Consider the following 26,298-nt stretch of genomic DNA (forward strand, 5'->3'; position numbering starts at 1 on the left):
GCTAACTGAGCTGGATGCCTCCGGTTCTAAGAGAGAAACCATTACTGCTCAGCAGGTCATCGTGGGAATCTTTCCTTTTTTCAGGAATATATTGCTAAGAACTTCTGCGTCATGCAGTCCCAGATTGGTTATGATATTCTGGCAGAAGACACCATCACAGCTTTGTTGCACAACAACAGAAAACTGCTAGAGAAACACATCACAGCTAAAGAAATAGAGACGTTTGTGAATTTACTCAGGAGAAATCGAGAGCCAAGGTTTGAAGTGGTCCACGTAGCATTTTGGCAGTAGCTGTGAATTGCATGCTATTCATTGCTTCAATGTCTCTTTCTCCCTGTTTTGACCTGGCAGACAAAAAGCCCACCTGTGCAGAAGATATTAGAACTACCTGTAATTGTTGGAGTTTAACCATATCCACATTTTAAAACTAGAGCTTAGAGAAAAGAGGGCTTATACTTTACAGGACAGCTTTGAAAATTTGGTCTCAGTTCAGGTTGGGGCAAAGAGAAATGAAGACCATGTTTAATTTCTCCCAGCTTTGCAGCTCCTCTGTGAAACTGCCACTTGTGTTGGTTTCCCTGCTAATAATCCTGGTGTAAATTTTACACACATGTCAATTTCTCTAAGCTTTTATTAATATTAGTTTTCCTGCAGGTTCTGATTCCAGGTCAGACCTGAAAAGGGCCTAGGACAGTGAAGATCCCATAAACACGTCTCCTAGAGCAGATTTTGTTCCAAATTAAAAATTCTGGCCTTGAACTTCACTCAGCTGAATTTTTTTTTTAAATAAGCTTCAGGTCAGAATATAAAAGAAAAGGATTTCTTTATTTTTAAATGGAAAAATCTCTTTATTATTGGATTTTCAGTTGTAAAATTAGCAAAGTAATATAAGAAATGAACGTACTAAAGGCCAAATATTGTCTTCTGTAATTGTGAATACCATTTTCCTGGTAGCAGCTAAGGATACTGCTCAAGGTCTTGGTGCTTCACTGCCTCAATTATTTTCTATATGCCTGTTTTACCTCACTTTGTAATCTCATTGCCTCTCCCATGCTCAGCTGGGTTGGGCTTGGTCAATATGAAGAGGAAACCACGGGATCAGCTCTGTCTCTGAAGGGTCTGTGTTTATTGACAATTGCACATCACATTTTCTTGTGGTGGAAGAATTGGTGCCATACCCACATCATACAACTGCTGTGTATACACTTGTTTGAGGAGTTCAGGAGCAATAAATGTTTCAAAATTACCCCTTGCCAGAATGATGTAATCTGAACAGTAAAGACTTGATCTGATTTTCACGGAGAGTCTTGCAGATTTTCGCAGCACTGTTGGTGTGAGTGAGAATTGTGGAATTCTGCTCTAAAACACATGAGCTACAAAATTAAAAACCTTCCTGAGTTTTGGCTCCAACCAGGTGACTTCCCCAGAATTCTATGTATTTATGTGCTGTTTGCTTAATTTTAGCTTTTTGATTGCTGTGCACTTTTAATTGTTGCCACAAAGCTTCACTTCAGTTATGGATGTATTTTTTCCTATGTCTACCCTAAAAATGCTGTCTGTACTCACCCCCTACAGTTCCCAGACTTTAGTGGGGACTGTGGTCTGTGCTAGAAGTTTAAACTGTTGGGTCCTTGAATGTCTAATAGCAGATGACTAGTTTGTACCTGGATTTCTAAGGAAGTGGAATATATGATCCGTGTGTGTATGCCTGCTCACATCTGCTCCCCAACCAGCTCTTGAGCACCTTGCTCAGTTTTAGCTACATCTGCTGGAGGAGTGGTGGGCTCAGAGATACTTAATTCCTATGAATATCAGGGAAAGAGGAAATGACATAGAGGGAAGAGGCCCTTTTTATATACCAGTGTGTAAATGGCTGCAATATGGATTACTGTTACTGCACACACAGCAATCCCTGAAAAGAGACAAACCCACGTACCTAATGAATGTCCCAGCTGTGAGGAAAGCCTCAGCCTGAACCTTGTTAAACATCAGAAGACCTAAATTGAGAGACAAATTCATAGGAAATTGAATTCCCTGCAAAGCTTTTTTCTTTCTGCTTTACCTCTTTGAATGCAGAGTCCTGTCTGCAGGTCCTGAAAAAGCAGCACTCTTCTCTGGTAGCCCAGCATTCCCTGGCAGTGTTCAAGGCCAGGTTGGATGGGGCTTGGAGTAACCTGGTCTACTGGAAGGTGTTGTGAGTTGCAAGAGTATGAAGTGGCAAAGATCATATGTTGATAAATATCATGATACAGAGTCCCACTAGTCTACCCATCCTCTAGTGCTGAGTGCTAGAGATTTCTACTGCAGTTCTCCAGTAGTAAAGTCTCATGTTCTGCTGCATCTGTGTTTTTTTGACTGCAGATTCTTGGATTATCTGTCAGACCTGTGTGTATCAAACACCACAGCAATACCAGTGACTCAGGAACTCATCTGCAAGTTTATGCTGAGCCCAGGGAATGCTGACATTCTCATCCAGACCAAGTGAGTATCTGTAATCAGAACATGCCACAATTTTGTTGTCTGCTCTCTTAAATTCCCAGCACTTTACTCGTGGCTCCACTGTGAATGGTTTTTGTTTGCAGGCTGGTTTCAACCCAAATGGACAATCCCTTGGAATGCCCAGTTATCTCAGATGACATTGATGAAGAGGAAGTGTGGCTTTACTGGATTGACAGCAACAAGGAACCTCATGGCAAAGCCATCAGGCATCTGGCTCAGGAGGCAAAGGAGGGCACAAAAGCTGATTTAGAAGTTCTTACCTACTACAGGTAAAACTGCTTATTCAAACGGAAGAAAATGTAGTCTCTGAAGACCCCCACTGCTGTTCTTATCCAGTTCATTTGCCAATATCAAAAAAGGAAACCAGGTCAAGCCAGAAACTGAGATTAAAAGTTCATTTCAGGTTTTTCTTGTGGGAGTCATCACAGTCTCTGCTGTCTATTCCAGGCAAATCTTGAGTTTCCTTTGCTCATCACATCTCTTTGTGTCTATTTTTTATTTTGCCTCTTACCTTTTATTTATTGCGCTTTAATTTAAGGTTGTGCTGCCCTGGAAGCAAGGCACGCTCTGAGGACAGAGCGTCCTGAGTGTCTCAAGGATTAGGGAGGAAATGGGACCACGGAATAATGTTTTCTACTAATTGAAAACAAATAGTTTTTAATGTCAAGTTGCTCCCTTGCTTAACAAAGTCAGTCTTGTTATTTTTCAGGATTTATATCAGAAAGGCTCACAACAGGCTTGTAACATGAGATTCTGAGGTGTGTTCTTTCATTTCCAACCGATTTCCTTGAATACCACATTATTACCTTTTTTTAAGGTACCAGCTGAACCTCTTTGCAAGAATGTGCCTGGACCGCCAGTATCTCGCCATCAACCAGATTTCTGCCCAGCTGTCAGTAGACTTGATCCTCAGGTGTATGTCTGATGAAAGCCTCCCCTATGACCTGCGGGCTTCCTTCTGTCGTCTGATGCTGCACATGCACGTGGACAGAGATCCTCAGGAGTCTGTGGTGCCTGTCAAGTATGCCAGATTGTGGACTGAAATTCCTACCAAGATCACAATTCATGAGTGAGTTGCAAGTGTTTCGAACTAAAGTACAAAAGCTCTTTGTAGGGTTAGTCTCAGAACAAAGCAGTTGCAAATGTCCAATGTCCACAAAACATGTGTGTGAGAAGGTATTTTGTTGCAGAGCACAGAACTATTAATTATTGTTACTCTTGGAGACTTCTGTGGGCAGCTTTCAATCATTATTTAAATTTTATTTTTCCCTATGTTCTTTTATTGAACAAGCTGGGGAAGATGGAATGGTCTTTCCTCAGACCAGCTGCACTCCAAGTAATCCAGTTGTGTCTCACATGACAGGTTTGCTAGGCTGTAACTTGGTTTTATACCTCAAGCTCAACAGAAAGCCACAGCTGGGAACCCAGAATTAAGATACAGCTGCTGTCCAGAAAGAGCTCACAGAGGCTTTGGCCTTCACTCAGTAAAGTACTTAAGCATGTGTTAAATTTAATTTTAGAGAAAGGACCATTGATTTCAGTGGAAACCCTCTCTGGCTCCACTGATTTGATGGAGCAGCAGCACTGGGATGCTCCCAGCCAGGGACTATCTGGCTGGAGAGATAGAGGAAGAAGCACGGCAGCGTAGCAGGCAGTGTTAGTGCCCTTGTTGAATTGCCACAGCAAGATTTAAGAGTCCTATCTGCCACAAGAGTGGTATTATCCTGTCTATGTTTTTCCCATTCATTCAACCCTTCCTGGTACTGTTGGAGGGAAGGTTTGTGCATCCACTTTCCATATCTACAAAGAGCTGAACTGAGTAATTTCAGAGGATCATGATTGGTTTGTTTTTTCTTTAGTGACAACTGATCCTGATATTAGAGGTGTTTAATTTTCCTTCTTTCTGTGCCTTGTATTGTAGGTATGATTCCTTCACTGACTCTTCAAGGAATGAAATGAAGACAAAGTTTGCACTAACAATGGAATTTGTAGAAGAGTACTTGAAAGAAGTTGTGAATCAACCCTTCCCGTTTGGAGACAAAGAGAAAAATAAACTTACATTTGAGGTACTTCTCAGCTATCTGCATCCTACTTACAGTATTCCTCACCTCAGATAAGTTGACATTGTTTTTTCCAAAATAAAGCCAGTTGCAGAATAAATGTTGGTGTAAAATAGCCTAAAGAAGCACTTGTTCCTAATTCCAGTGTTCTTGGTGATGCCTGGTTCTTGTCTGCTGTGTTTTTCCAGCCTTTCCTTCCTTCTCCTGAGGTGATTGGATTTCAGTGGAGGGAGAGGGGATTTGTGGGGGGGTGAATGGTCATATTCCTGTTCTTTGTACATTAGTGAAATAACTTGTAAGGATTCTTCAGTATTAAGTAAGTGCTGTTTTCTGTGTAGGGAAACTTTAGATAGGCCTAGATTTTCTAGATTCAAATAGCAAAGAATAAAGGGGAAATGCTTACAGCTTTTATAGTTCTTCCTCCAGCCTACTTCTTTTTGTTGCTTTTGCCTCTGGTCACCTGAAATCACCTCTGTGCAAACTTATCACAGTCATCTTACTCTTCTGCTGACTTCCATCTTCCCTAAAGCTGCTGCCTCTTTAAATAATTTCTGGAGTATTTCTTCTTGATCTTACATATTTTCACAGATGCAATTGTATCCTCCCAAGCCTTCCTAAATCCTACCTTGGTTTTGCTGTCTGCTGTAACCTGACTGACCAACTGCTTTGTCTAATCCTGACAAACATTTAATGTCACTGGCCTCAGTCCAAAAACCAGTGGGAAGACTTGTGCTAGTTTGAATGCACTCAAGATCTGAATCTCTCTGGAAGCTGCTGTGTGAAATGCAACCGAAAACCACAAAGGCTGTCAGTACTTCCTTCATTTTTAATTTCTTTTTCTCATAGGTGGTACATCTGGCTCGAAACCTCATATACTTTGGCTTTTATAGTTTTAGTGAGCTTCTCAGACTGACCCGGACGCTGCTGGCAATTCTAGATATTGTTCAAGTTCCCATATCATCCTACTTCGAAAGGTTGAGCAAGTTTCAGGATGGAGGTGAGATAAGCAGCAAAGACTGTTATTCCAGTGGATAATTAGCTTTTTAAGTTGGAAATAATGTATGGAACTTCACATTGTTCTTTCAAGGTTCTGTATTCACACATAAGCCCTCCTACAGGAATGCATTGCAGGGGACATTAAGATGATCAGCTAAAAGGGAACCTTTTTGAACAGAGCTGCATCCTTCATGACTTGTGGCTACTGCATTGGGGTTGCTCCTCCTTTGCTTATTTGGAACTTTCAAATTTGGTTCTAAAGCTCAGTGCCTGTTGCACTGAACATCCTGAGGAAGTTCAAGCAGCATTTGCCTGGGCACAGGGATTATGGTGGCTTGTCTGTGGCACAGGTGTTTGTTAGTCTTCTTAGCACTTCACTGAAAGGGCGAATGAGATGGTCCTGGTCCCACAGTGGCAGAAGTAGCTGATGCAAGTCCAGAGGAGGCAATCCTCTGCCTGTGTTTGTCATCTTAGAATATTCTTGTTTGAACCCAGACCACAGTGCCTCTCTGACAACCCCAGGACTACTCTGTATGTCCCACTGCCTTTTCTACCATGGTTTAAAACTGGGTTGAAGAATGAGCATACCAGGAAGATGCTGAAACATAGCAGTTCAGTTTTCCTGTGTGAGTGGAAGAGAGGTGTGACAGTCATGTGGGCTGAGGGTCCCGGAGACTCACTGATGGCAAATTCTGTTTTAATATGTAGCTGATGTTGCCAGCCAGCTGGCTCACAGCACCAAAATGGATGAGCTGTCTTGTTGGAAACAATTATTTTGTGTTTTCTCTGGGAGGCCTTTTCCCAGCCTTGAGTTTTCTAATCATCATTTTGCTCAGTCACTCCCACAGATGCCCTGCAGGAGTGTGCTGTCCTTCACAACTTTTTTCTTCTTTGAGGTTCACATACTCTGGAGAGGTGTAGACTGTCATTGTCATCTCTGAACCAAGAAGTCATATGCTTGGTTCTCTTGATCTTCCCTCCATCACTGCCAGACTTTACTGAAACCCTCTGGAAGTCTTTCCTGCAATGCAGTCCACACCAAGTCATGCTGTAGCTGGCTGCAGTCCCTCCTCAGCACTAGAGAAAAGACAGTATGCCCAGACACTTGGAATTATGTTTTCCTTTTTTGTCCCTGAAAGACTGCATTGCAGACTCTCTTCTTAAATGGCTCTGGACACAGTTTGACTCCAGACACAATCTTGGCATATTGGCAACATGGGACATGCAGATGTGGTTCTTCTGCTTAGTTCTCACTCTGCCCAAGCCTTTAATCCTGATTATACATCTTGTTCAGTGTTTTTACTCACATTCATTACCCATAAAATCATGTTTTGTCCCTAATTCCCTTTTATTTCTGTTGAAGGCTTTCCTTTCAAGCTATGTAAGAGAGGAAGGAACCACCCATTAAGTGCAAACAGACCTGCTCTCAGTTATATGAATTTCCTTAGCAGTTCCATGCAAATCAATGAATTTGCTTTGAAATAAATGAGTGTGAAGGAATGCTGCAAATGGCACCACCATGCAAATGGAAGCTCAGTAGCCTTTTTATTAATGCTCAACCATGTACTGGAGCCTTGTTGGAAACTTTTTGTCAGAAACATGGTTTTGTCTCATGTTCTTTCAGAAAAAAAGGCACAGAACAAAGGTGTGATTTTTTTGATTAGCTTCAGCCTTTATACAGATTATTTAAATTTCTTTCCTGCTTGTAACTGTCTCCATGCCTTTCAAACACTGACCAGTTCAGGTCAGGATGTGACAATCTAGGGATGTTCTTTTGGTAATTACCTGTGAGTTGTTTTGGTTTGTTTGGTTGGGATTTCCCCCCTTTTTCTACTAACTCTGTGTCTAGAAAGCCCATTGCTTTGGAGAGTTTTTTTTGCTGGTGCAGACTGTTATCAGTCCTGTCTGCAATCTTACAGGAGTCTGGAGGTATTGGCTGTGCTGTCTAGACTTAAGAACAGGCACTGAAACTTTGCTGTGGCGAGACAAAGTATTTTTATGTAGAAATAGCTGTAAGACTTCCTGGAGAGGCCTTCTACAGTCTTTGTAAAAGAAAAGGATGTCTTTGGATGGTCAGCTCTTTTCTTCAACCTCCCTTTTCCTTTCTGATTGAGAAGATATAAACCACATAAATGGTGCATTCACTTTGCACTTGAGGCAGAATGATCCTGAATATTTAACTGCTGTGTCTGAGCACCTTGCCTTTCCTCCTGCTTTCCCTAGAGGTGCAAACTCACCTACCCACGAGCTGTAAAGACACATGTGTCACAAGGATGAAGTTTAAGCAATTAAATAACTCCTATTCACTATTTTTGAGCATCCAGCTCATAGAACTTCATGTTCAAAGAACATATTTCACATCCGAAAATCACATTACTCAAGCAGAACAGGGGAGCACTTTTCATTAAGGAGAACCACACAAGAATCAATCAGCATCCCTTTAGCTGCACATTGAACCACTGAGGGGTGGTGCTGGGCTGGAACTTCTGGGCCTCTGCATGTGTTGGACTGTAGATGATCCTAAGGGTGAGTCTAGAAGTAGGGGTGTTGCCTAGGTCATGTGGAGTCTGGATCCATCTTATCCTGGGGATCCTGAGGAATGAACAGGCAAGCATAGAAATTGGTCTTGGGAATTTTTCCTAGATCTCCCCTCACTCTGAGACTAAGGACTGTCCACCATGCAAAGCTGTAGGTATACACTGGTTTTCAGTTTTATAGTAATTATAAAACTATACACCAAGGGTTTCCCTTCCCTTTTTACACAGATATCCTCTCTTATAAAACTGTGTTGCTCAGAACACGTTAGTTGTTTTATTAGATACCTGTCCTGGCTTCTTATTGTCTCTTTTAATTTATAATACAGTTCTCTTAGGCTATTAAAAAGGATTAAAGTAGAAATTATCTCAGTCTAGGCTTTTTTAGATTTTGGAAAATGTGATGGCATTTGCTAAACTTAGAATGGTCTGTCGATTTTTTCCAGCAGATGTTTTCTTATTCATAAATTCCATTAAATATAGACAGATGGATTGTTCCCTGACCTCTCTCAGGATGGTGGGAGCCCTCTCTCCAGTCAGGTGGGGGTGAGGGTGAGTTCTTGCCTTTAGAGGAGGTCAGATTCCACTCTCCCATATCCCTCCAGACTGCAGCATCCTCTCTGGCAGATCCAATGCTTATAACATTCATTAACATTCATACCAAACCTTTGCAGAATATTGCAGGTAGGTGTCCCTCCAACACATTGTTACTCTAGGGATGTGCAGGTTAACATAGCTCCTTTTTAAAGAAAAAATAGCTTCCTTGAGTTGCAAAAATCATTACATTCTTTAAGCAAGCAAACAAAAAGATAAGATTGTTTCTGTTGTGATTTTGTGTATATATTGTGAATGTATAGAAGTAAATGATTAATTTTGGAGTTTACAGAAGTAGTGGGGATTTGTTTGGGTTTTTATGTTTGTTTGTTGGTTGCATGTTTTTTAAAGCTTCCAGTCAGGGATCACAAATGTCTAGGCATAAGCTTTAATTCAGTAAGAACATGTATTTCATTCCTTGAGCTTAGAGCTTTGAAGTGTAGCTCTAGACTCTGGTTTTGACAAACACTGAAAGCCAGTCATGATGCCTGAGACTGACAGTTTATTGGTATAAACAAATATGTTTAAATTTTATCAAGCATTAGGGGCGTGATCCTGTAAATCTTCTGTAGAAAAAGTGCTACTGAATACCAGCTTAGGTTCTGTATATTTTAATTTTCATCACTATCTAAGTGTAAATTTGCATAGATTGATAGTAAATGTATATTTAACAACAAGATTTTGTCAATAGTTATGCCAATTCAGAAATGCAGTTATTTTCAGGTTCTAAGAAAAATTACTTGAAAAGAGGTTTGCCCAAATGGATAAGTCATGTAATTCCTATTCTGCAGCTGCAGTAGATAGAAGGTAGCCCCTTTGTAGAAGTTAAGAATTTTGGTCAGAATCTATATATGTTACATGATAAGTTTTATATTTTAATTTTCTTAAAATGTATTGATTTCTGTGAGAAAATCAGTGCTGAATAAATCTGGGGACAGATGGGTTATGCTGGCTTTCCATTATTCCAGGTCAGTAGCAACAAAAGCTTCTAACATCTGATTCTGGTAATGTGAAGTCGTAGGGAACTGGTGAGCTGGATTCCTGACTGGCTTGACCAGTCCACATTGTGAAAACTCTAGTCAGGAATCTGGGAAACATATTAATGATGGGTGGAGGAATGTGGTGAGTCTTGGCTGTGGAAAGCTTTCCTGGAGGTGTGCAGCTCAGAATTGAAACAACCAAATTTTCAACCAGCAGTCTTGAGTCTTCTTCCCTGTTTAATATTTATTTCTTAAGTACACCCACTTATGTCAGTAAAACTACTTGTTAAGTAAGGAATTATATATGACAAGTGTTGAACTGTTGAGGCAAGTCTGCAAAATGGGATGTATTTTTAGGCTTAGTGGAAGTTGCATAAAGACTTAATTAACCTTTAACTTTAAGATGTCCTTTTCTATCCTTTGCTTAAATTTGGAGCCACCTTGGTGGCTGAGGTAGTCCTTGATGTTTTCTGTGGGTTTCTCTGTCTTGGTTTGGCAAAGATTCTAAAAAGATCACAGAATCATAGCATGGCTTGGACTGGAAGGGACCTTGAAGATCATCTCGTTCCAACCCACCTGCCACAGGCAGGGACACCTTCCACTATCCCAGGTGTCTCAGAGCCCCATCCAGCCTGGCCTTGGACACTGCCAGGGATGGGGCAGCCACAGCTTCTCTGGGCAACCTGTGCCAGGGCCTCCCCACCCTCACAGGGAACAATTTCTTCCTCATATCCAATCTAAACCTGCTCTTGTCAGTGTGAAGCCACTGCCCCTTGTCCTGTTGATCCTTATATTTTTGTAAATGTTAAGCCTTACTTCCTTTAGAAAGGTTAATTTTAATGCCACTGTAGGTTACTTTAACCAGAGTTAAATTTAGTGTGCATGTAGTTTTCATGTGTGACCTTATTTGATGAAGACAGATTGGGGAAAGTTGGCTAAGAAACATCTATGAGACAAGATCCTGTAAAAAGTAAGGATGTATATTTTTGAAAATTCTTATCTAGATTGCACCCTAAAAATGAATTGACTTGAAAATCTTGCAACTAACTTCTTTTTTTGTTTGTTTTGGTCAGTGTGTCTTAGCTTTGAATTATTTTTGTGGATATTTGAAGCTGTTTTCTGTTTCTTTTTTTTCCCTTTTAGATTCTAAAAAAAAATATATGGGGTATACAAAATATACTACCTGTATCCTAAAGAGGCATTTTTTTTCTTAAGGAGAAAATGAGGATTTCATTTAGTAGTGCTGTCATTCCGGCACCTTTCAAGAACATTATAATCTCTTGCAGTTTTAATTAAAAGGTAAAGTCGTTGCTTTCCTAGTAAGTGCACCCTGCTGTATCATTCCAGAGTAAGGAGCCAATCTGTCTTGTCCAATACTGCTAATTTATTCTTTGTGAATTAAAATGCACATCTTTCTCTAGGTGCTATTTGCTCTTTCAAATAGCTGATTTTAGTCAAACCATGCAACTATGGCATATGTCAGGTCTGAAAGAGCAAGCAACATGGTAGTAGCACCAGGTAAGCTACACATTTGCCATGCAGCTCAGTGCTGTTTAGTTACTGTTGTTTGGGAATAAGAATAATGACATGCCAGGAAATACATCCTTGAATATGAGCTGCATATGTCTTGGAGTGCAGTTCACAGTTCTGGGCACCAGCTTAAAAAGCCCTCAGTGGTTTTCTGAGTTATCTGCAGAGTGTGTCTGTCTCTCTACAGTTTTCCTGAGCCACTGTCCACTGACATGAGTGGGAGTCTCTTGGTTTCCTTTGCTCAGTCTTTTTGCAAAAGCAGGTTTTAAAAACTGCCTATAATAAAGTTAAATTGCTCCCACCTCTGTGATTCTCACGTTAAATGTGTTGCCCACAACTGCCTGAGGAGATGCCTCTTTTTACCTGTTAAACTGGTGGTCAGATATCCCAGCTGCTTCATGCTGTGCCTGGGATTGTCACCTTTTGTCTTGGTGGTGTGTTCCTCCTGCAGACCGAAGGGACTCAAGGTTCCATCCTGCCAGGGGGCAGAACAGGGGAAGCCTCGCCTTCTCCTGGAGTCTTCAGCGCTGGTGAGGTCTGCTGCCTTCTCTCTGCAGGGAGTGCTTGTGTTTCTGTGTGTCAGGGGACTCTTGTCCAGACTTCTGCTGCTGTGACAGCTCCAGCTCCAGTTAGATCACGTTTTCTGCCAGCCCTTTTGGCTGCAAGTAGAGGTGCACAGTGACTGGAAGCACCAGTGAGGCCATTGAGGGTTGAGAACAGGACTATACCTGCCTTTTCTGTGGTTCCTATGGGTCCTCTGTGTCCAAGAAGCACCAGGTTTCATCCAAGACTATTAAAAATTACTCGATTGTTTCTCAGCCCTGCATTCATGTCTGTTACCTGAACTTTTGTCTAGTTAACAATTTGCAGTGTCTTCTTTGAGGCATACTTTGATTAGCAGGGCTAATGAGGCAGTGGCTGCCTGGCAGACTGGAGCAATAATTTATACCAGCAGTTTACAAGAAAAGAAAGGTTATAAGAGGAAAAAGGAAAGTTAACTGTGTAAGTCACAGATTCTACAAAGAAGCTGCTGTTCAGTGCAAAGTATTGCCAGACCAAAGGGGAGGTCAGTCTGAGAGCTTAATTCTGTGCCATGAACCATTTCTCTTTCCCCCTTATTCTTTCCCTCATCATAAGACCTGTGCATTAATGGGATTCCAGAGACCATTGCTCTTCTAGGAATCAATATCTGTCTTACAGATGTAACTCAGCTAGGAGACTTGATTCCCATGGTGCTTTTTACCCTCAAGGCCAGCATGCTGATACACGTTTTTTTTTTCCTTGGACTAATGTCTGGGGCATAAAAGCCATGCTTGACACTGCTTTGTGGTTTTGGGGATAGGCAAAAACCTGCAGAATGTCTGGAGAAGGTGAAGTTTGGTGGAGTTTCACCATGGCTGGGCAGCTGAGAGTTTGTCTATAAAAAGGGAGGGCTTGTGGATATGTTGTGGCCAGATTCACTCAGGGGCTGGGTAGCAAATGTACGTGCATGGCATATTGTAAGTTTTTCCCTTTGTTTTGCCTCATTAATTCTGAGGACTATAAAATATAGAAGGGATACCTCACCATGTGTCCTTAATGCCGTGCATTAGGTTTTCTTAAGCATTACCTGAGGTCAGCCAGTTATTGAGAGATGAAAAATGGTTTAATGAAGACATAAAGCGTGATTCTTGGCCTGTTTATGGTAGCTTCTGAAGTCTTTATGAAGAAATTCTGCAGAAAACCTGTAAAAATTAATACCTCTTTCACAAACAGAGCTGTAAGGCTTTAATGCTTCTGGCAAATAATATACACCTCTAAAGCGTTTGAAATAAAATGTGTTCCTTTAGGTAGTGAAGTGCTGTTATTGTATGTCCTTAAAATGGCTGTAACTTTTCATGCAGAAAAATTAAATTGCATGAAGCAATGTAGCCAAATCAGCAAAGAAGTGCAGAGCTAAAGCTGCCACTGGATTCTTAATCTTGCCCTTGGTATTTAGACATAGCTGCACACATGGTTCCCTGCTGGAGGATCCCCGAGGACTGGTGGTGTTGTATGCTTTAAGATGGCACTGAAGCTTTTTTTGGAAGCTTTTGGTGGAGCAATAGCATAGATCTCACTGCAATCCACAAAGCCAAGGACATTTGGAGTTTTGCTCTTGTGAATACTGTCTTAAAACCTGGTTGAACGCACCTACACTAACACATGGGTTGAGACAAGGTCCTGTGTGCTGGCTGAAGTGTCAGGTCTCCTAATCAAAAGCATTCTCAGGTTTGATGACATCAGAGAGTTGTTTCTATAACTTAATAACTGCATAGACCATGTGAGACTTGTCACATTTTTGTAAAACCTTTGATTCCTTCCCTCACCTCCTTTTTTTTTTATAAGCAAGATTGAATAATATATTTGATTTTTATGGACAGGTTAATGAAGGTTGTTGGGGTAGTGAATGCACATACATTTGTCTTTTCTGGTCATTAACAGATCTCCTGAAGATCTGATCAGACCTTTCAATACTTGATGGGAACCTACAAGAAAGATGAGGAGGGACTATTTACTCCAAGGGCATGGAGTGACAGGACAAGGAGAATGGCTTCCAACTGACACAGAGGCGTTTTAAAATGGATATGAGGAAGAAATTGTTCCCCTGTGAGGGTGGGGAGGCCCTGGCACAGGTTGCCCAGAGAAGCTGTGGCTGCCCCATCCCTGGAAGTGTCCAAGGCCAGGCTGGATGGGGCTCTGAGAAACCTGGTGGAAGGTGTCCCTGCCCATGGCAAAGGGGTTGGAACTGGGTGATCTTTAAGGTCCCTTCCCACTCTAACCACTCTGTGATTCTATGTGGCAGCTCCCATTTAGGTACTTAATTTTCAGAAGCATTGAGGATCCAGCTGATCCCATCCCTAATGAAAGCTGCTGGGAGTAAAAATCCTTTTGAAAATATGGGCACTTTTAAAATTTCTGTGTAGGGAGATGAACATGGTGGGAAACTGTTCAAGCTAAAAAGAGCTGAGCAGTTTTCAAAATGGAGTCCTAGGAATGCATCTTTCACCCCTCTGTGTTGAGGAAGACTGAACAGCAATGGTAGTAAGAGCAGGCTCTGTCCCTCCATGGCAACTAGGGACCAGAGCAGGTGCCTGTAGTTAATTTTTAAATAAACAAGGCTGCATGTTGGTTCCCTGGCATCCCTTGGTGATTTCTGTGGAGCAGAGGACTGCTGGCTCTAAGGGGATCTGCCAGCCTTTGAGACTTCCACTGAGTATTACCCTCATCTTCTGCACAGTTCTCTTCACTGTGTGTGAAATATCCAGAATTCTGTGGGTCCTGGAGAGCAAACTGAGGATGCTCCATAGCAATGGGCTGGGAACAATTGGAAGAAAAGGCATGAATTGCCAGCTGCCTTTGACAGTTGTTTTTCTTACTGAATATGGTATTTTGTCACTTACCATCCATACTGTATTGCATAGCAGATTGTTGTTTACTTTTATATTCTGCTTTTAGAATTTTTGCAACCAGTAAATGACTTATCAAGAAAATATGTTTATGTAGAAAATGAAGTGTCAAATTATCTACTGTTTCGATTACTTGGGTGGTTGTTATTTTTTTCCCATAATTGACTCCTCTGAAAAGCCTTTCTTCTCAGAGAGGCCGCTGTGTTGTCAATCGTGCCAAATTGTATGAGATTATGTGCTACAGTTTTGTGACAGAAACTGATACTCATTAGGAAGTTGTGATCACTGTAATAAAAAGTAATGAAAAGGAGATGCACAGTTGTCTATTCAAAACATGACAAGCATTCTCTTCTTTCCTCTTCTTTCAGTGTCTGTCAATCTTCAGCGCCTTTAAATTACCACTTGTGCGTAGCGAATTCACTCTTCCATTGACTAATCTTGTTGAGACTGTACATTCAATAGGAGACATTTCTAATGGGTCCACTGCTTATGGAAGGCTTTTGGCATCTGACTTGTCTTGGCAGAGGGAGGAACAGAGAAGAAGGGAAAATTGGAAAAAGATTCAAGGAGATTTCCTCGCATTCTTTTCCTCTGTTGGTCAGTCACGCCTATGAGCACTTCTGCAGCAGTTTGCTGCTGAGAGAAGTGGTTGGTTGCACACATTAGCACCTCACAACAGTGCAAGGACTGTTCTCTCCCTGCCATGCTTCACAGCCATATATAAATGTTTGTACCTTGACCTCGAAGAAAACAGCCCAAGATGAGGTCAGCAGGTTAAGGGTGGCACTACCATTTGGAGGCACAGCTCAGGCTTCTCTTCACTTATCTCTAGCAAAGTGCACATAAAAGTAATCAGTGTTCACATCTACTTGCTCTCTCTCCTGATTTAGCTCAGTTAACTAGCAGAGGCAGTAAGTTAATTTTTCCTTGATCATTGGTATTCAGGAAGCATGTTGGAGATGTGACTAAGATCAGAGCTCCCTTATTTTAGTCATTGTGTGCACATGTACTAAGAACTTAAATCTCTTTTATTGAGCCAGTGTATTTTGTCTTGCATTGTTGCAGGCTTAGCTGACAGAGAGCCAGTTCCTTTTTAAGCCGCAGGAACCTTCCTGCATGCCTTACCTCAGGGAAGCACACCCTTCCCTGCTGGGATAACTGTGCTCAAGCAAGACTGCTGCTGGCCCTTCATGCTTGTGAGGGACAGATTTAAATCTGTGCTTAACACAATCCAGGTTTCCAAGGCTCGACAGACAACACTGAGCATCACCAGTGCTGATTACTGGGGGATCTTTTGGAAGAGAAGTTTCTGCCCACTTCTTATGTACATGAAATACCTCCATGGCTTCTTTCACAAAGTAGAGCAGCTCCTCTCGGTGTTGAGACACATTAGCTGCTTCACTGCCATCCATGAATGTGCTGCTTGACTGCTGTCTGCTCCTTGGAGAGGGTTGCATTTCATCAGCATCCTGCAAAACATAGTTGTTGAAATATCTTTCTTGAAAAGAAATGCTGAATTGCTCCAGTTGCTGCAGCATTTTAACTCTGGGAATGTTCTCCCCAAGCCTGCTCTGAATTAACTGAAAATTATAGTCAGCATCAAGCAGTTGGTTAAAAAGTTTTCCAAGATGACAGCTTGTCTCCCTGCTGTTATTGACAGAAATAATGCAGTATTGAATCACTACCCATTTCAGTTGTAAATACTGAACTGGATTAAGTAGTCTTTTCTCTTACTAAAATCCTTTCCTATGCATTAATGAAATGCTGTTTGAAATGGCAGGGATAATAAGTACCACCTTAATTCTCCTTCACTTTCCTGCCTCTATCTTTTGAGATCAGTTGCATGAAGGTCAATAGTGAAGGAATGTGTGGACAAAGGGTTTATCCTTATTTTACTGATGGTGTTGGGAAGCAGGTTCATAGCTGCCTCTCACTGGTTTGTGTCACCTTTGACCACTGGTGTTCTGTGGGTAACAGGAAAGGACAGCAGTCACCTCATTTCTTTTTATTTCTTAGATGCTCTTCTAGGCTCCAGTATCACATTAGCTGAGTGCCTCACAGTCCTTGCTATTTCAGACCTCTCACTGTCCTTCCTAGAGGTGGAAAACATGATCTACTCATTTATGGAGGTCATCCTGAAATGCAGAGACAGTGAGTAATTCCTTTTCCACAGAAGGAGTTGAATCCTATCCCCTGCCATGCCTGTGCAGCGCCCCAGTAATAGAAGAAAAATAAGCAAGATATGGTCTAGGCAAAATCCCAGCTTTCTTTCTCCAAGAACATGAGGTCCACCCAAGATGTTGTCTGATCTCTTGTCCAAAAGACAGTAACTAAATTTTTTGTTAGCTTTACACCAGGTAGACTTCAGTTTTGAAGGGTGTGAAGGAACTTTTCAAGATGAAGTGGAATTCTTCTGCCTCATTTGGGACAAACTGCAGTTGTATCTTGTTATTGAGAAGAATATCTTCTGGACTTGTCTTAGACCTAAGTGGTTTCCTTATCATTAGCCCCAATGACTGAAGTTGTTTTTTAAAGAATTCCCGAGCTTTCCAAATGCCCTCTATTTATATTTCCCTCTGCACAACTGAGCAAAAGGGATTTTGAAATGATGTTGTGAGAGATGATGATAACTTCTCAAATGAGATGTATGGCAGGCGTATTACAGGCCATGATGCAGCTGCCCAAGCTACAGGTCTTGTTGAAGGCTTATCTGTCAGCATTAAGGACAGAGTGAAATAGATGATGTCATTTATTTCATGGTTTGAAGATGAAGATGCAAAATGTTGGTTTTACTGAAGGTGCTTTCAGGGTTTGAAGGTCCTCCATGTAGTACTGTAGCTTTGCACAGGTGCACTGAGTGGTGGTCAATGCAAATACTTGTTTAACACACTGTTATGATCCAGTTTTAATGTTCTTAGAAATTCCTCTGCCTGAATTAAGGTGCAAACGAGACCATATGCTAGTGACCATAGTAAGGGTTTTATTTGGTGGTAAATATGAGAGAGAGAGAGAGAGAGAGAGAGAAAGAAAGAAGTAGAAAACAGGTGGGGGGGACAGAAAGAGTGACAGGGACAGAATAAGGAAATTATCACCACTCCGTGCATCCCAACGATGTTTGTTGATCCTCCCCAGCTGGTCTCTCGGTGGTGAAGGTCCCCCAGAAGGCCCAGAGTCCCATGGGTGTACATGCTCAGGCTGGGTGGGCATGTCCAGCCATGTCCCCCTGGGGTGGGGTCAGTCTCTCACAGCAGACTCTGGGTCTGTTGCACCACGTGCAGCCCTGTGGGGCCGAGCCTCTCACGGGAAAGTCCCGTGGATGTGCCCTGTGGGGATGGGGGTTCCACAGCTGGGCCAGTTTGTGTAATTGGAGGATGGGTGTTCACTGCCTCTCACCAGAGGCTGCACCATGCACCCAAAACCTCCTCCTCCCCCCTTGGCTGGGGAGAGTCTGTGTAAACCTGGCTTCTGTGAGCTGTGCTCTCACCCCTCACCCCAAACTCAGCTGGGGATAGTTGCAGCTGGTGGCTTTGGCCTTTTGTGGATGCATACCTTTCCCTCAGCCTGAAATAATTAAACAATGCATATCCCTTTATCTAATCAACAGTTTGACTTTCAGTTCAAAGTCCCACTCTTCAGGGAGGCTTTTTTGGTTGTAGCTTCTTTATAATGAGCAAAGCTTTGTATCAATGTTTGGGGCATGAACTATTTCAGTCTCTGACACACACTGGGAGAAAGAGGTTGGGGAGTGGGAGATATCCATCCTATGTTATTCCCTGTGTTATTTTACTTGATTTGAAAGGAAAACACACCATTTTCATTTTGTGTCATGAAGGGTATTTCTGATGATTTTATTTGCTTTATGCCTGTGTAAGCAGCTAGAACTTCCTGTGCCTGCCTAATGTGAGGAACCAGCCTGTAGTTTGACTTCTAGGTTTTTTTCCCTGACATCATGCAAAGTCAGAAGTACATTTTTTCCCCTCTCTTTTGTAGGGACTTGAAGTATTATTTTCAAAAGACTGATTCAGAGTGATTGCACACCAGACCAGATGCGGAATGGGACCTCAAACCTGACACTAATCTGCCTCATTCACTTTGAAAAAGTGAACTCTTTGTGTGTTTCCCTTTTAAAGTCAGGGCTGAAGGCATCCTCTTTCCCTACACGCAGTAGTTGAGCTATATGGATTGAAGAAAGAAGGGAATAAGAGGAGGATTTTGCCAACAAAATAAAATCCAGCCTTGGCTTTTTACAGCAGATTATCTGGGAAGAGGGTCTCTTCAGTGTGAAAGCTTGGCCATGGCATGGTGATTAAAGCGTGCTAAGGAACAAATAAGAACTATTCAGGCTTCTCTCAGCAAAGCTACATTTCCTTCAGTCTTTTCTTCGCCCTTAGCATAGTCTAGGTTTTGGCACTCTTCCTGTGAAGAGATGCTGTCATTCCTTTCCTTTCCTCCATTCATTCCTATCTGTGCTTTGCAAGAAAGGAAACTAACTCATGTAGGTAGGTAGCACGATATTCTCATGCTTTCTTGTCCCCACCCTTGCAAGGAAGTTACTGATTCACTGAGATGCTTTTCCCATCAAAATTCACCATAAAGACCAGTATAATCTGTGGGAACAGATGGTATTTCTTGTAGATTTTACAGTGATAGGTACCATTGCAACCAGACTGGACAAAGGTTTCATCACGTAAGTGTAAAATCATTTTTTCACTCATGAATAACTTACAAAGGACACTGTGATTACAGATACCTGTTTGACCTTCAGGACAGCCTTCAAGCCTGGCATTCTCCTGGGACTTTTTTTTGAAGGGGCATGGTTGGCTGGTTGTGTCAGTTGGGTTTGGGTTGTGGCCTGTCATTTGAACCACACAGAGAGACTGATCAGACTGACATAGCCTCATCTCTTTACTCTCTTTCAATGTGTCTGCAAATTGCAGCAATAGATGGTATTAATAAAATACCAATAAAAGTTTTCTAATGTTAAACATAGTCAGGTAATGGAATTGCTTGCTTAGGGATGCTCTGTAATACTGGATATGCAACACTCAGTTTGCAAATATTCGTAAAAACAGGTTAAACAAACCTCTTTAAGAAATTGTCTTAGATGTGGATAATACACCTTCAGGCAAAGGAATGGTTGAGATTTCTTTAGCTCTACTTTTTGTCATTTGTTGAGCATGTTAACAAATGGAAATGTCTTGGCATATTTACCATCTATTGACCTGTAAGAAGTGATACCTTGGAAAATCAGCGTAGAAAGTTTCTGCCTAATTGGGTAATTTGCATGAATTCAGGAACTGAGGGCTTCTTTTTCAATATGCCTCTTGAGACTGGAAAGGGGTTTGACAACATGGGGGTGTGTGTGTGACATCTAGCTTTGTAAATGTGCTTTACTCCTAGCAAATATGTCTGTGTTTTTGTTTAATGCACAGGGAACAACGTCATGAGGACCATCCATGGGGTAGGAGAGATGATGACTCAAATGGTGCTGAGCAGAGGGTCTGTATTTCCCATCAGTACCCCTGACATCCAGCCAAGCATTCACCCAAGCAAGCAAGCCAGCACTGCAGACAGTGAAGATGTGATCGTAATGGACACCAAATTGAAAATCATTGAGATTTTGCAGGTAGTAATGAGGGGTGAAATATTACACAGCAGTCATTTCACGGTTCTTTATTCACACAGTGGCCAGTTCTGTTACCTGCATTCTTACTATTCACTGGGCTGCTCATTGTAGAAATAACTCTTTGATATGAGGAAGGGTGCTCCTCTGTGTGAACAGCTGTACAGTTGTGGTCCTCACCCTGTTGTAGCAACTTCACTTTTGAAGGAATGGGATGCTACAGAAACTTTCTCAGTGTAACTGTGCAAGGACAGAACTTGTCCTCTAATCTGCCTCACTAATGTTTCCTGAAGACAGCATGTCTCTTTCCAGTTTCTTTCACACTCATTTTACACTGGAGTGGTTGCTTGATTTAAGCATTTGATCCCTCTGTTGCAGTAGTTGGATGAAGGGCAGAATTGGCCCTGGCCCCACTGAAGTTGTGCGAGGCTGTGCACTTTCGAGGCGCATTTAATGCCTTTCAGATTTCCACTGTTGGGCTGAGGACAGTCTGTGGGCTGCTGTGGTTTTCTCCCAGCTGACCTGACAAGCTGTGTGACAGCAGCCTGCCTCCTGAGATGCAGTTTTCACTTTGTGCTGTTAATGAAGTGGCACACGTTTGCTCTGTATCGAATCCCGGATTCTGCAGTGCTTAGGCCCTGAAGGAATGTTTCAGTGTTTTCTATAAATTCTCTGGATTTGTTGGTACCAATGTCACTTTTGAAGGATTCCATTTGTTCTGACTGCTCATAAATGATTTAGATGACTCTAATTACTTGTCATCTGAAAGGCTATCAATTGTCAGAATATACTCAATACGGCATTCTTTGGTTCCAGGCCTCCTTTAGTTTAAAACTTACAGTGGAAGACAAAGTGTTATGAAGTTATATGACCTAAATAACACCATTCATGTGTATTGCTTCTCATTTTCATTTGTTTTTATGCCTGAATTTCTCTCCATACTGCCCTGCTTTACTGGTTGATGCCTAGGAGGATGATTCCAGGACCTTGTCCTGTGCATTCCCTGAGGGAATCACATTTTGTCTCATCTTTCCTTTTTCACAGCACATTCAGTGCAAGAGCACTCAGGATTGAAGAACACTAAATCCTAATTTCTTACTTAATCTGTGGTTTGTTAATTAAGGATTAGTCACATGGTCAGATTACTTCAGATAAGCAAGTTGTCATATGCTGGGTGAATTGCAGTAAATGTGCATGTATATGATCCTAGCCCACAAGAAATAGAAAATAATTCAGTTTCATTTAAAATGCAATGAAGAAGGCTTAAATTAAATCATATTACCTTTCATTACTGTGTTATTAGTCTCAAAGGTGAGTAAGAATATTTTAGATTTATTGTACTAACATGCATAGCAAGTACAATGGTGATTAAAGCTATTCTATTCTCTGAAATATTTTGGTTGATAGTAATTTAATTCTCAACATATCCTATTGCTTTAAGTAAAGACTTTTTAACTTATGATTTCTATTCTGCCCTCAGGCAGAATTAAACAGATGGTCTGATAGACTTAGTCAACTGTACATGGACTTGGGAAATTTTTATTTTTAAAAATCTTGCTTGTACAATTGTGGGGTAACTTAATCATGAAACCAAAATAGACAAATCGTATTACAGTGGGTCTGGGAAGCGTGTTTGGCTTTAGCTGTAGATCAAAGAAACAGGTTGCTACCATTTGCTAAGTCACCTTTCAGATCACCTGTCACCTCAGCCTTGGAAACTCAGCATATGTCTTTCATCCCCACTGGTTGTAAAATATGTTAAATGATCTTAAAGGTGTTTGATTATGTGCTTGCATTTCCTGTGGGTAAGAAGCATCCATGTGTATAAGTGTCAGCCCATAATTTGATACTAATGCTCCCAGTCTAGTTATTTTCCTCACTATTCCAATATAAAAACAGCACTTCCAGCTCTGAATTAGGATTTTTCCTGTATGAGTTTCCAGTTTCACAGCTGAGGAACAAAAGGGCATTTGTCAGGCATCTGAGAGGGTGAGCCTTGAGCCTGTTGTGCCTTGCTATGTATCCCACTCCACTCCTTGCCTTCTTGGGCCATTGGAAGTCCAGCTGTAATGTGAAATAGTTGGTGTCTGTATGGGTTTGAAGGTTCTGATCTGGCTCTCAGGCAGTGAGGACAAGGCAGCGTGTTGGAGCCCCTGGACACAACCAGTGGTACTCAGCAATCCACAGGGTAGAGTTCAACATGTCTCAGTATGGGCAGGGTAAAGAAAGAAATCACAGAAAACTGGTGAATGTAGTGGATTGTTTTTTCATAGTGGACTTTAATAAATTTACTTCACTGTTTTTTTCCTTGTAGTTTATTCTCAGTGTTAGACTGGACTACAGAATATCCTACATGCTGTCTATCTATAAGAGAGAGTTTGGGGAAAACACTGAAAACGTTGATTGCTCTACATCATCCCCATCTGACACACCAGGGACTGCCTCAGGTAAACCTTGCTACTTCCTTTCAATGAAAAGTAATTCTGGGTAGGCAACTGCGAACACTGAGCTTAACTGCAGCACAGAGACACAGGCTGCTGCAAGTTGAAAAGCATGTGAAAAAATAAAAATCTTAAGGAATTCCACAGATTTTTTTTTTTGCTGGCCTGTCCTCCTCTAACAAAAAAGTGATTCCTTTTCCCCCACTATGATATTTTGTTCTTTTATGCGTGCTCTTCCCAAAATACTGCAAATGGAGAATGGAGATGGATGAGAACAGGTTTAAGTGAGGTGAATGGGGTACAGGAATGATTTGGTTTTCCAGGGAGTCTTCCCATGCACACAGAAGTGCTCAAAAGGTTTGTGTGAATGCCTGCAAGTAGGGGAGAATTGCTCTAGCTGGAGATGGGCACATGTATAATACAGGGGTACTAAAGTCTTAAGTAATAAGTTATATTAAAGCCATTCTAAAGCAAAATGATGGTGTGGGAAGTGGCTTATGGTAAATATTCTAAAGTTCATGTATATGCTTTATTGGGGTTGGCTCATGTAACAAAAAATGTAAAAGTTTGATAATCTGTGTCATTTGTGGGTCACTGCTGGTGGCTAGTACAGCTCCTAGCACTTTGTGGCTTTGGTTCATCACTACAGTTCTCTTCCTTAGGAACAGTAATACACAATTTAACTCTGCCCCATATCCTGTTTGTTCTCTGCTACTCTTGCAGAAAGCAAGTTTTGCGTAGTTGGGGAATGACTAGGTAGACCTTTACTTGATACCATCTGCTCTAAAGAGGAACAGAATTCCATTTTGCTATGCAGATTAAATGATGATTACTGGCTTGCTTTTTTTTTTTTTTTAATTTTTTCTTCTGATTTTTTTACAGCAATTGTTCCTGACATAGATGAAATTGCAGCTCAGGCTGAAACCATGTTTGCTGGCAGGTATATTCTCTGAAGATTCACCTCTATGTATATTTATATATCTTTTTGTTAACATCTATATTTCTCATGGACTATCTCTGTTTATTCTGGGCTTATTTTCATAGCCCTTTCTCTTCCTTTGCCTGCTTGTTATTTCATAAGCTGTACTTGAACAGAAATGTGCCAGGAAAGGCCTGGATTTCAATCAGGCAAACAGCCCAGCTGGCCTGCATGGCTGTGGGATTGGCAATGACCACCCTCTTAGTTGTAAGAGAGTTGGTAGAAAGTTTTTATCATGTTCCCAAAGGCAGCTGGGGAATGGTGTACAGATGTATGAGGCTAATTTTCTGTTTATCTTATAATGCCTCAAATGGGTGCTAAAAAAAGACTCTTTTTCTGGTGTACCTTATGGCCACAGCCCCAAATTTCCCGGATCAGCAGCTTGCTGTTGATCCCCAGTATTTTTCATAGACCACACGACCTGGTGCCATTGCTCTTGGTGTTCAAACTCACTGGGAAAACTGTGTCAACAGTAATCTCTCCTGTGACTCCTCAGTTCGGGAGTGGACCACTTGCCATGATCTCCTAGACCACCAGAGGCCTGTAGATGACAAGTTATGCTTGCAGAGTTTAGGAAGGGATTTCAGCTACGCTGTGAACAGATAAAAAAAAAACTTATGGAAAACACTCACACTGGAGAGTTATTACCATTATCACTATATTGGTTTAATTTTACGGGTATAATAATAATTATACCAGTAAAAATTAATTCCATTTAGACAAGGCCGTAGACTTTAAAGTTTTTCTTGGAGCTGAGGAGAAGGATCTGCAATGTGGGCACTGTGATCTTTCCTCTCTCAGTCCCTCATGTATTCTCAGTCTTTACCAGCACAAGTAATGCCTCCAGGCCCCTCCTGAACTCCCATAATGTAAAACAACACACAGCCCTTGGCATCTGCATCTTTAAAATGAACAGAGAGACCGAATGGTTTCTTGGAAATATTATTTCTGCTTTGATATGTTAAGTGTAAATCTCCTTTCTGCGGTTCCACATTATGAATATGATTCCAGAAATATGGTGCTTTTGGCAATTCTTGCTAATTTTGATCATATTTTTTCTTAAGCGAAATTTTAATAGCAGCTGAAAAGGGAAGGAGTGAAAAGGAAAGGGTCAAATTAATCTCTGATGAAATGCAGTTTACTTCATTTAATTTGGATTGGGGATGAGTCTGGCTCAACTTATCCATGACATAAGTGAATGCTTTTGCACTACAGATTTTAATCACAATGTTTGACACATTTCGTAGATACTTACTTCTGCTCCACAGTGTCCATTCTGGTACCAGATTGCTGCAACAGCACGTAACTGTAGGAGAGAAGTCCTTATAAAATACATTGAAGTCATATTTATAATTTCCTTCCTGCAGCGTATTTGATTTGGTTTTAAGAGCTCTGTCAAGTGAAGATTGTGTGTAGAGGCATGTTTATCTCAAAAGCTTTTATTTTTTCTTATTTACTTGACTTTATTTGGTCCTTTTCCCACCATTTCTGTTGCAGAAAGGAGAAGAATGCAGTTCAGCTTGATGATGAAGGGGGCAGAACTTTTTTACGCGTCCTCATTCACCTCATCATGCACGACTACCCCCCGTTGCTCTCAGGGGCTCTGCACCTCCTATTCAAGCACTTCAGCCAGAGAGCAGAAGTTCTGCAAGCATTCAAACAGGTATGGATGGACTGGGTGTTATCCCAGGAAACTGAATGCAGCGAGCCTGTCCAAAGGCTGCTCTGCTACTTAAATTGCTGTTTGTTGCACGACTATGTAATTTCCATAGAGGCCCAGTATCAGCAGACTTCTTTGGCCATATGTTCTGGTGTATATTATAGTTCTGTGCCCCCAGAAATGGTTATTTCTGGCACTGCATCCATTAGGGAAAACGTAGGTCCATGGTGAGCCTCTCACAGTGATCCCTCAGGGACAGAACCAGGGCCTCATGTTTGGCAAGCAGTCTCCCCGTGTCAACAGTGAGACTTCCCTGTCTTCAGGGCCATTTAGGCCAGGTATTGTTATTTTGTTATTCACCTGGTGCTTCTAATTCTAATACAGGTGTGTTTGCATGGGGCTCCCCTTCCTGATGCAGCTATGCCCAAATAGCAGGAAGGCAGGGATAGAGCCAAACCTGTTTTCAGCTTTTATTCTTTCCCTCTGGTGCACATGCAAGCTCCATGTGTCCGTGGATTAGGATGGGGAGATCTGATGTCATGGGGCTGCATGACAGAGACGCCTCTGTTACGTAACCCTTTATAACATATGTTGATAAGACCATCTGATGCTTATTTCAGGAGCTCGGTAGCGTGTTGTCTCATCGTTATGTAAGATGGGGAGGTTTCTCTCCTGCGCAAACAGATCAATGATAAAGACCTGAAAAGCTTTTGTTTAATGTTTTTGTTGTGCAGCATAATGGCCTCCCACCAGGTATTTAAAGTTAGGCTGTGCTAGTTAGTTGAATAAATAGCTGTTATTCCCAGGTAAGCAAGGACTGAGTTGCTTAATGTGTTTTTGTGAAGGATGGAAAAGGCTAATTGAGAAATAAACAAAAAAGACTGTAGAGCACGTGGAATAAGAATGCCTGCAGTTGAGTAGCATTCATAAATTCTGTAAAATAACAAGGTTTTGCCAAGCCAAGAGAGATGATT

General features: G+C 41.5%; 1 protein-coding gene across 2 annotated transcripts in view; it reads left to right on the forward strand.

Moving 5' to 3' along the window:
* The window catches only part of ITPR2 (inositol 1,4,5-trisphosphate receptor type 2), a gene marked incomplete at its 3' end in the record, with an annotated part of 242,672 nt that overhangs the window by 72,231 nt on the left and 144,143 nt on the right, over positions 1-26,298 (forward strand). For both annotated transcript variants that reach the window (XM_082280065.1, XM_082280066.1), the window contains 10 exons: positions 85-257; positions 2,362-2,481; positions 2,583-2,768; positions 3,317-3,568; positions 4,421-4,565; positions 5,406-5,556; positions 20,054-20,247; positions 22,559-22,691; positions 23,568-23,625; positions 25,162-25,327. In XM_082280065.1, coding sequence (XP_082136191.1) covers positions 85-257; positions 2,362-2,481; positions 2,583-2,768; positions 3,317-3,568; positions 4,421-4,565; positions 5,406-5,556; positions 20,054-20,247; positions 22,559-22,691; positions 23,568-23,625; positions 25,162-25,327 — 1,578 coding nt within the window. The remainder of the gene's footprint in view (positions 1-84; positions 258-2,361; positions 2,482-2,582; positions 2,769-3,316; positions 3,569-4,420; positions 4,566-5,405; positions 5,557-20,053; positions 20,248-22,558; positions 22,692-23,567; positions 23,626-25,161; positions 25,328-26,298) is intronic.

The sequence above is a fragment of the Coloeus monedula genome (genome assembly GCF_965178545.1).
Source record: "Coloeus monedula genome assembly, chromosome: 4".
Lineage (NCBI taxonomy): Eukaryota > Metazoa > Chordata > Aves > Passeriformes > Corvidae > Coloeus > Coloeus monedula.